Here is an 11,897-nt window from a genome sequence, read left to right as displayed (position 1 = left end):
GCTAAAGTTTTAAAGTAGCGTTCAATTCTCAGATCAGACTGCGCATCGCAGGCTCTGATAGGCTCAAAGTAGGAGTAAGAAAAAAAGTAGATGCTTTGACGCTGCTATACGTCCGAAATTTCCTTTTTTCAAAAATTGAGGTTCAATGTAGACGCTAAATTTCGACTCGGATAAGAGAGAAAGTAGATCCTACTTTGACGCTGCTATACGTCCGAGAAATTTCCTGCAAAGTAGGGTTTAAATTTCGACTCGGGTATATGAAATTAGATTTTGAAGAAACAAATGTGTCTTTTTTTTTGGAAAGCACATGTGCGCCAAAGTATAACAAATGTCTCTTATGACGGAGGCTTGGCAAACGTGACGTCGTTCGTGGCTCGCCAAAAAATCACCGGGCCTTTTTACGCAGCAATAAATGTCGCTCGTTTTATCGCAGACTTTTAAGGCGAACCGCGTGGAGCGCGGTGGATATGGCCTGGCGAAGAATTCTCGCGGTTCGCAGAGCAGCGGCGATCGGCGGCGGCGGCGGCGTCGTGAATTCTATCGGAAAAAGATTCGTCGACGTCTATTGAAGCTGACGCGCGATCGGCGTTTCGCCTGGGAAATCGATAGCAGCGCGGAAATTAAGCGTTCTCGCACAGTCAATTTGCGGCTCCATTTGGGATCTCGTTGCGACGGCCGACATCTGGACCGAATCGAGGTGAACCCCCCCGAGCGGGTTTAAATAAAGCCCCGTTTCCCGTGCCGGGAGAGTAAAATGGAACCCTCGAGTTCGTTCGTTCGCGTTCGTTTGCGCGCAACCCAAGAACGGCACCAGAAAAGACTCACGCGCAATTTCCGCCCGGTTGCCGCGAATCTACCGGATGCACTTCCAACGCGGATGGATAGAGGACAAGTTAGAAAAATACGATAGCTGCAACTTTTAACGTATGCAAACCATTCAGCAAAAAACCCCAGCCTGTTGGAGAGAATCAAACAGAGATTAAAAAAAAAAAAACTTTTTAATAACTTTTGCACAATAACACAAAAGAAAAACAACTTTCAAAAATATACAGCAATAAAAAAAATAAAAAAAAATAGCAACCAATTCACTTTTAAAATATTCAATAGCTGTATCTATTAAAAAAAAAAGTAATATCGGGACTATATGTTGTGAAGTTTTATTGAGTGTGAAGTTTTATTCTCGATACTAAAAAAAATATATATATATTCATAAATTTCACACACACAATATTCTCTCTGCAACAATATTGAACGCAAATTGTCAAGTAAGAAATCAGATAAATTTTGGAACATCTTTCACAGATTGAACAACCTGATTTCTACAAAACAGACCGCATTGCGGTCGAAAGAGATAAAAGAAAGAAAGAAAAAGAAAAAAAAAAAACTAACCGCGAGACGCGATTATCAAGTTTCCCGAATGAGAGGGCCATGCGCATGTTCCGGAAATAACTCTGTGAAATTACTCGCTGTTGGTCGGTGCAACAGCCATGGCAAAACGTTAGCAACAGCAGCAGCAGCAGCAACAGAGCAAGTTAGTTTCTCTCCTCCTCATTCCGCTTTTCCTTTCTCGCCTTTGCATTGGTCTCTCAAACTCTTCGTGGCGGCAAAACGGTAGAATTGCAAAATAGCCGAACATCGTGCAGCGTCGCCGTGGCCGGATAATCCTCCTCGTTCGTTGGTGTATCGAGGAGCCCCGTCGCCATGCGCGGTTGGCGGACCGGATATAAATATTCATTTGCGAAAGAGATAAACGTTCGCAACATAGACTCGCGCTTTCGGACACGACCGAGCGAACAAGCGACGCGAAACGGCAGTTGCGCAATCAGCGGATACGCGTTCTCGCGGGAACAACCGCGCGCTACTGTGTGTCGCCAGCTATCAAACACTTTAATCAAGAGACGCGGTAGTGTTGAAAGAGAGAGGAGAGAGAGAAAAGAGAAGAGAAAAGAGTACAACACATCACGGCGAAGCTAGCGCAACGAGCCGAATGGCCGATATCTGCCGGTCATGTTGGTTCCATTGTGTCGTGATATCGCGCGTTATCTTTTCGTTTTGATGCGAGTTTTCGCACCTTGGATTTCAGAAACGCGTTGACTCGAGTCGAGACGTGTGTTAAAAGTATTATATAGATAAGAAAGTTATAGTCGGCAAAATAAAACAGCGAGCGACTTGTAGAATCATTTTCTTAAGTCCGAACTTTTTCCCAGCGCCAATTAAATAATAATTTTGTTTACAACGCGTGAATTTTTCAGAATCGTCACGAACATAATAACACTTTCTCGTGGAAAATAAAATTTTTCGCTCGACAAAAATCTTTATGTTTACAAAACCATTGAAACTTTGAAATTGCAATTAACATAAATTAAATTCAAGTTGATTATATATATAATATACGTATTTGTTCGTATAAATCTATTGATAGATACATAGAATAATGGATGAAACAAAAATGTAATCAAATCAGTGATTAATCTGTGATTATTAAGTAATCTATGATAATAATGATATAATCTATTGTATAAATTTGCGATAAAATATTAATTAATACCCAAATGTTGGCAATTACTATCTGACCAAGATAATCACAGATCGATTTGGTTATAGTCGCTTTATCGTTCAATCATATATCTCGGTGGAAAATTTCACAATAAAAAATAACACAAATTCTCCATTCTTTTATTTTTAACAATAATTTAAATATTATCCAATTATTAAAATTAACGATAAATGTTTTGATTTTAATAAATAAATTAAATACGTACGCATAAACCGCGGATGCAAACTTGTGTAATTAACACAATAAATCTTAAATTACAATATTACATTGTTATTTATAAATTTCTTTTTATATCGATAGATTTCAAAAAAATAACAAATTAATTCGAACGAATTGCGGTGAACTTGTTGCACTTACCGAGCTTAGCTTTCATGTCCGCCTTGTCCGCCGCCTTCCTTCCAGGCTTGCGTCCCCTCTTGCCCCCCTCTTTCCGATCACCGCGAGATCCCTCCTGCAAATAAAACGACAAGACGAACAATTATCGGGAAAACTTAAGTAAGTAGATATTAATAGCTATGAGCAAATTATCATATATTTTCTTGTACGTTATTGTCGCGCGTGCATCATTTTCTCCCTTCTCTCCGAATATATATATATATATATATATATGTATAAATTTCGCGATATTACAGCGACACGGAGGAAAAAGATACATCGCGCCATTTCGCCAAAACCAATCCATTTTGGCCTGATCGGCTTCACCAACTACATGGAGATGCCAATAAATAATCCCACCAAGAGGCGTTCCATAATTAATGATCGCACCGTAAGAGAGTATATTTACGCGCTGCAACCACCGCACAAACCGCCGCCGCGCGCGCGACGGTGACAAATCTTGCGCGCAAAGCCGAGAGCGGCATTAAAAATTGACGCGTTGCAAAACGTGCGCGCGGCCGGATTATTACGCGCCGCCCTACCGAAACGAAAGCGCCGCGCCATGAATAATTCGCCGCAAGGTAATTTACGATTCAATCAGGCTCTGCGAGACTCTCTTCCACGTGTAGTATGCTCGCGCGCGCACACACGCACGCACGCACGCACGCACACTCGCCGTAATGCTCGCTTGATCCGCGTCGGAGTTTCACTCCGATTAATATCTTGAGCGAGACACGGGCGGCGGTATCTCGTTTTCAATGGAAACAAAAGCTCATTGTGTCGCAAAGAGCGGAGAAGCTGAGCCGCGCGGCAGAGAAAGGGGGAGAGAGAAAGAGAGAGAGAGAGAGAAAGCCTTGGTTGTGAAAAGCTTCGGGGATGAAACCGCTGTCTTCTTCGTAGTCGATCGTAAAACGCAAAAGGGGATGCTGCAATCGCGGTCCCGTTGTGAACGATGATATCGTCTCTCTCTCCCACTCTCCTCTCTTCTCCGCGGCTCACACAAAAGTGCAACATGAGTATCGTTTAATATCCGCGGTCAAACGAGGCCCGCGATGAAACGCGCTCTCGTCGCACACGATCGTTCTTTACGGACCTTTTTACAGTGTCGTAATCTGTCAAATAAAATTCAACAAAAGAGATGAGAAGAGAGGCGCGACTTCGCGTCAAAGACTTTTTGCGATTTTTTTTCAGAGCTAGCTAATTTTTGCTACAAATTTTCTTCATTTTTATTTTTACTTTCCAGTTTTTCTATAGTAATCAAAAATTTACGAGAAGATATTTCCACAAGTTTTTGTGATCCCGAAATTAATATTAGAGTTTACATTTATTCTGCAAGCGCGCGCACAGACCTTTTCCGAACGGAAAAGCAAACCGCCGTCTATGTGTATATACATATATAATGTATATACATATATATATATATTTATATATATTACATATATATGTAACATATTACATATAATATATATATATGTAACGTATTACATATATATATATATGTAACATNCGGAAAAGCAAACCGCCGTCTATGTGTATATACATATATAATGTATATACATATATATATATATTTATATATATTACATATATATGTAACATATTTCATATAATACAATTTCACAAAACGTATTACATTATCTATTCTCTGTAACATTATATATATATATATATATTACATATATATGTATATACATATATATACATGTATATACATATATATTTTTTTTTTCACAAAAATACGTGAAAATATATATACGTACATAGGCGGCGTTTTGCTTTTCTGTTTTATATTTTTTTGGTTCGCGTTCCGCGTTGAGAAAAACACGCGTTCCTTATTACAGACAAATCTCAACGCGACGAGACAATTATCAGACGGTGGAACAATTTCGCGGTCTTGAAAATAGAAGCGGGAAAACCACCACGGGGGGGTAAGTCAGAACGGATCTTGCCGATCTTGCCGACATAGCCGTCGTGCCGTTAAAATTTACACATCTCTCGAGCATGAGTTGTTGCGTGACCGCCGGCTTTCAGGTATGCATACGCGTTCAAAGGTGACAAAATACAAATTCTCTGCCCCGTTTTAGAACCGCTCCTGTTTACCGCGCTCCGACCTCCGAGTCGTTTCTCTCTCAATCTTATCTGATATTAAATCTCCTGGAATCCCATTTCTCTCCTAGAAACCACTTCCGGCTTCTTTACCCTATCTCGGTCCTAATCACTCTCTTGTCAGTCACCACCTCTCTCTCTCTCTCTCTATCTCTTTCTTTCTTTCTCTCCCTCTTCCTGTTTCCGTCATCTCTTTTTCCTTTCCACATTTTTGCGGAAGATAATTGAAACTGATTTTTCGCAAGTGGAAAAATACTTCATAACTTCGAGCGCAAAAACTCGCGAGGGAGAATTAAGCAACACAGCCTGGACAAATCGAGAATGCAGTGCGTACGTACACAAACATAGAAAGTTGCTCGCGGTAATTATTATTATTTTTTTTTTTATTTTTATTTTACGTATCACAATGTAACCGCGAGTATGTGTAAACATCGCGCTAATGAATGTAATATCTTTCGCGATATATATTTCGAAAATATTGAGTTTCTAGTTTGGCACAACGGATTTTTCTTTGTTAACCAAGTTTTTTTTTTTATTTCTATTTCCGATAGAAATCCAAAACGCCAAATAACAAAGTTACTTCCGTTAGACGTTTTACTGATTTTTCAAAGATTTGTAAAAAATTCATCGCGTAATTGTAACAGCGGTTGGTTCAATACAATATAATGAGCTTCGAGGTTTCGCTGCTTATTTTATTACGCTAGATAAGTCGAACGCGAATAAGTTTGATATATGTGTAAGAACCACGGTACTTTGCAACAAACGATACAACATCGTGTTTCTAAACGACCTCGCGAAATCGGGGTCACGAAACCAAGACGATCGACTTGGCTATAGACTTCTTTCGGAATACGTCAAACATCCCCGCTATCTGACACCGACATTTCCGTCTACCTTCTTTCTCTCTACCAAATGACACCTTGCACATCCTAGCGCAAACACGCACGTATAACTCCAAATTCCGCTTTCTTTTTCGACGTGCGTGACGACAACCTCTCAACAATCTCAGATCGAGATATCGTTGAAGAAATAAACTCTTCTTTGTCGAGAAAATTTTTGACACAATCGTTCACGACCATCGCTATGCGAAAGTATTTTACGTGTACATACATCGTCGCGGGACATGCGAGCGCAAATGCGAGGCGCGCGTGCAATAAAATAAATGTGCTAAATGCGAAACGTGCTAGATAATATCTTGTATATCGGAACATTTCCATACGTAGCGATGCGATGATTATCGGCGTCGCGTATAACGAGCATTCAATTATACGTGTTTTTTTTTTCTTTTCTCATATGTATAATCACATACAAATGACAGAATGATAATGTCTTCCGATGTTGTACACACATATATATTATATATTTATTTGTGCGCGTTTAAAAACGCGAAATAACTAAACTATTAAACAAGAATAATAGTAACATCCGGTAGAGCTAAATTTGCATATTTAGCAACGGCATGCAAAATGATTGACTAGTTACACTAATAAATAATCCGAAGTCGAGCACCGATGATATATATATGTACATATTTTTTTTTTTTTCAAAACACACATGTATAAAATCGATACTGTAATGTTTTTGAGATTTATTTCATGTAAATAAAACTGTTGACAAATGTATTTTTGACAAATTGTTTATACTGAAGAAGATCGGGTAACGTCACACAAAGTGAAATTTTGAAAATAAATAATTTCAAAAAACAAAATACGCAATAATTATACATCCAATTAATTATACATCCAATATTAAGTAATATTGGATGTATAATTAATCACATTCTTTAGCTATAAGAAAAAAATAATTTTATATACATTATATAAATATTAATAATAAAAAAAATTATTTAGTGCTAAACACAATCGTACAAATTTGCCAACTTACATACTCCCATACTTGGAATTAGTTTTAAGAATTATTAAGTAATTTCTGTTTTTTTATATTAACGAAATAAAATTATATATCAAGTAACTTATATAACTACTTATAAAATATTAATAACTATGTATTTATGTATATATATAAAATTTTATAAGTGATTTTTATAGACGCTCACATTAAGTAAGTTTTTTGAATATCGATGATACTTTATTATAAAAAAAAATTATAATTTATTATAAAAAAATATAACTTTTAAAAATGTACTTGTTTGAGGTAACACGATTACTTTCACGCGCGTACTCGTAATGTGAATTAATAACTAATCTCATTTGAATCAATATTTCCCAAACGTTTATTTTTAATAAACAATAATATATTTATAAACTATGTTGTAATGATTAAGTGTTAAATAAATGTAGGAAAAATTATCTAAAAATAAAGTTGCGCGATCGGAAATTTTTAAAAACAATTAAAATGAAACAACTAAAAACTAGAGATTAACAAATTTACTTGCCATGTCCAATTTTACAAAAGTGTCTGTAAATATCACACGCCGTTTTTAACATAAAAAAAAAAAAAAAAGGGTTACACGTGACTAGCACGATAGTAGCGATCTACATTGTAAAGAAAAATATGTTTCTGCATTTAATAAGCTAGAGATGTTAGCTGTGTGATAACTAATCTAGTGTGACAACTAGCTCCGGTCTCCCGTGTATATATGCGCGCGCGATATACGCAAAGTTTTAATAACGCGCGTTTATCATAAACTTGTCTTGTATATTATATCTCTATAAAAAAACAGATTTTCATGGTCACTGAATTAAGTATGTTTTTGCTGTAACATACGCGATCTTAGGTGATAAGTTCGTGATGTATAGTATATGCGAACGATCGTTAAGCCACTCTCATAAAATGGGACTCTATGTGCAATAAATCTCTCGAAGAGATAGCTCTCTCTTGTTCATGTGTGTGAACAAGCTGACTCACGTATTACGACATATTATGATGCTCTTGGCCACTTGTACCATCTGACGCCATTTTCATGACATTTTGTAATTTTGACCGTCAGCTTCGGTCGCGATGTAAAAAATGTAAAAAATCGAAACGTTGTAAGATCTGGTCACGCGAACGTATTTAATATATATATATGTGTGTGTTTGTGTGTGTGTGTGTGTGTATTTCGACGTTTTTTATTGTTATCAGCGCGTACGAGAAGCAGCGGTGTTTTTCGTTTAAAAAGTAATTTCAGTTATCTGAAACTCGATTACTTGACGACGTTACGGAAAAATTGGACACGGTCCTACCGTCGATGGAACTTTCCGGAAAAGCAATATCTGTTTTAATCTCTTTTAATTTGCATTTGCATGAGAAAAAAAAAATCTGTTAGCGCGTTATCGGCGTATTCTGCCATCATTTTTCGCGCGGTCTACGGAAACATTAACCAGCTGAAACTACTCCGGCGTCTGTCTCCGCAAGTACGTGCGCGTGCAAAAACATCTCTTTCGTCTCATCGAGAGAAGAAGATACGCGCACTCTCTCGCCGTCAGGTTTTTGTTTTCACTTTTTTCAAGATTAGATTACGCGTTCTTTCAGCGTGATACTTCTTTTCGGAGAATATTCTGTTTCCCATGAATCGAACCACGATTCACAGCGACAAAAGGGGAAGCGGCAGTGCCTCCTTTGCACAGCCGCCCTTGCAACAAGCCCTTCCCGCGCTTGTAACGCTTTCACGCCGCTTTCAGACACATAGGTAGCGTAGAGATACTTTTTTTTTGCTACGCGGCAGCCAAACCGTCTAGAAAAAACGTATTTGCCGTAAAAGCAGCGAAGTAAAATGTCATTATCTTTTATGGGTACATTTTCCGCACTCGTATCCAACTCTCGCGCGCCCTCCAAAGTGTATGTAAAAAAGATAAATTTTCGTGTCAAAAGGGGCGTCCTCTCCGTAAAAGGTTACTCCAGAACTCGAGAACTTTGCGCTTTAACTTTAATCAAGACGGCGCGCGCAATTTTTCAACGGGAACAACCTTTAACGCGTTCTACTTAGCGAATGTTCTCGATACTTATTGCGATACGTTGTTGCTCCGCAAGAAGAGGTTAGATATCGCATATGATCGCTGGGAAAGGTAAGTTACAAGCGACACGGTTTCGTGAATGTTGGAGCACACACCTTTTCTGGAGAAGAGACTGAGAACGAAACGCGTAAAGGGCTATCTACACCGAATGCAATTTTGGTATTAAATTTCCAACGCTTCTATCATGCAAATTCACAGAGAACACAGAGTGAATTACGTTATTCCTTTACATTATTCCTTTATATATATATATATATATATATATATACAGGGTGTCCCAGAATTGACGTACAATCTCTCGTAGGCAGGTAGAAGGAGTAAAACTGAGTCGAAAAGTCCTGAACCATTTTTTTCTATTATTTATAATAATATTTATAATAAAGAAGTAATTATTGAGTAAATCAGGCCAATCAGCGCAGACCTTTAGCCAGGCACGCGTCAGTGAGCACTCACACACACACCAGGCGCGCGGCTCACCGACGTGCGCCTGGCTAAAGATCTGCGCTGATTGGCCTGATTTACTCAATAATTACTCCTTTATTATAAATAATAGAAAAAAATAGTTCAGGACTTTTCGACTCAGTTTTACTCCTTCTACCTGCCTACGAGAGATTGTACGGCAATTCTGTTGGGACACCCTGTATATAAATTCGCGCACTTGGTCGGAATTATTACATTATCTCTCCTTTGAGAAATCAAACATTGAAGAAGAAAAAAAGAAAAAAAAAAAAAAAAGATTAAATTTACGATCCAAGTTTGAATATAGTAGTAGACGTATAAAATTGGGACGGGAAATATGCGCCTGCCGCGCGGATTTACACGATAATTAATAACGAAAAGAGCGCCGGTAGATTATATTACGTAGCAAAATCAAACTAACGACGCTGGCTCGCGCGCGGGCGCGGGCGCGCTCTCTCTTCTTTGCAGTTGCCAGTAATTTAAAACCCCCGAGCAAAGGCTATTCATTAGACCGCATTCCTACTTCGCGCTTCCACCAAATGAGGAGTCTCAGGTGATCGCTTTTCGAGAGAAAACTCTTTAATTACGATCAACGTGCGCAGCTCGCGACACGCCGCCCTTTTTTTTCAAGTTATACATGATACTCTCGAATTTCGACGAAGTACGCGCGCGCGTGCTCGCAATTAATTTTCATTATTAACCAAATTACTTCCGCGATTTCTTAAAGCGACCCTCTTTCAAGTGTGTATTATAAAGAGCTTTCGGCCTCACATTGCTTGTTTTTTTTTTTTTTTTTTTTTTTTTTTCTGCCTTGTTTAAGACGGCGCTTGGCGGAAAATGGACGTTAGACAAATTGGACTAAAGTGGACCGAAATGGAACAAAGTAGACCGTAAGTGAGGGATAGGAAACGCTTTGCCGTTGTGCGGTCGCGAAGTAAAAGCCGTCTACCTGCCCACTACTTTTTCGCGCTTTAACTCTTTCGTCTTGAATTCTTATTTTGCATCGAATGATTTACGACGGGAATTTTGCGTCGGAAAAAAACTTTTATAATTACTCGTTAATTTATCGTTGCCTAGGAAAAATCTTTTGACCTCGAAAACTTGAAGAAAAAAAATTTTTTTCTCATAATTGCGACATACATTCTCTCAAGTAGAAAGTAAAATCAATCAATCAATAAAAAAATCTACCGATTGATTCTGTCGATGACGGATAGTTTTACTGGAAATCAGTGACGATGCAATCCAAGCCGTGCAAAAAAAAAAAACACGTAAACTTATTGCGAATAAAAGGACAATTGTAAGAATATTTTTTTCTCCTCGATTTGAATGTACGCGGATGTAAAACTTCAAAGATTTGATTCAAACGTGAATTTGTGCGTAAATCAAGTAATAAAATTTTTTTCGCTCATGTAAGTTAGTGAAGTTTACCTACGGTGTACGTAAGAGTTTTCATTAAGATCCGCGCGCACAATACGCGGCGCTGAATATATACTTTTCTCTTTTTCTGCGACGTCCGGCGCGTCACTCGCAACAATAAAGAGCGATGAATATACGCGGTGCGCGAGAGAGTTAACGGATTCACCGTGTCCACGACCTTATTATTACCTCCATTCGATGGTTGCACAATCCACGGTCGGTTTCGCTCATGGCAACGCGGCGCCGCACACATATACAATTTTCCCCGGAACGATGCAACGACGCTTGTACATGTGACGCGAATAGAGGATTATTTTTGTCGCACGTTGAATTCTCGCACATTTTTGTATTTAGTATTTTTTTTTTTTTTTTTTCCGCTCATGTGCGCTATCGTAAGATTTTTTTTAATGATCGGCATCCGAAACAAGTGTTAAACTTTCCGTTAGATTTGCAGCAGCAAAAAGTGAATTTTGACCTTCGACGAGAAAACTGAAGCGTTGTCGGCGACAACGATCTAAAATTTACAAATGTTTTGTTTTGCAAAATTGAACGCTCGCGCTTTTAAAAATTTGCAAGAGAAAACAATTATATGAATTTACAACAGTTGGTTGTAAAATATGGATTTTTCAACAGATATACACGCGATCAAGTCTCACTTTTCATAAAGATATAGTTATTCGAGATTTTTTTATTTATTGTGATAGAGTTTTACAGCTTATTTTTCTGATATTATGTTCTCTCGTTTTTCTATTCCATTTGAAATTGCGAGCGACAAAGCTACGAAGAGCTCTGGTCTTCGGGCTTTACAGTCGCGGCTTAAAGCTTTCTTGAGCTTTTCCAGGTCATTGTTCGTCCCGACTAGCGTAACCGGAAGGGAGCAGGAGGCACAGAGAAAGAGAGAAAAAGAGAGAGAGAAAGAGAGAAAGAGAAAGAGAGAAAGAGAGAGAGAAAGAGAGAGAAAGAGGAAGAGAGAGGAAGAGAGAGGAAAAGAGAGAGGAAAAGAGAGAGAGAGAGAGAGAGAGAGAGAG

At 38.3% G+C, this 11,897-nt stretch overlaps 1 protein-coding gene across 2 annotated transcripts in view; it reads right to left on the bottom strand.

Annotated features, from left to right (window-relative positions):
- The window catches only part of LOC109857401 (cAMP-responsive element-binding protein-like 2), a 24,550-nt gene that overhangs the window by 4,367 nt on the left and 8,286 nt on the right, over positions 1-11,897 (bottom strand). For both annotated transcript variants that reach the window (XM_020433669.1, XM_020433670.1), the window contains exon 2: positions 2,915-3,008. In XM_020433669.1, the coding sequence (XP_020289258.1) occupies positions 2,915-3,008 (94 nt within the window). The remainder of the gene's footprint in view (positions 1-2,914; positions 3,009-11,897) is intronic.

This window comes from Pseudomyrmex gracilis, unplaced genomic scaffold (genome assembly GCF_002006095.1).
Source record: "Pseudomyrmex gracilis isolate BER0280 unplaced genomic scaffold, ASM200609v1 scaffold_157, whole genome shotgun sequence".
Lineage (NCBI taxonomy): Eukaryota > Metazoa > Arthropoda > Insecta > Hymenoptera > Formicidae > Pseudomyrmex > Pseudomyrmex gracilis.
The sequence above is the reverse complement of the archived record's forward strand: the minus strand, read 5'-3'. Positions and strand labels throughout refer to the sequence as shown.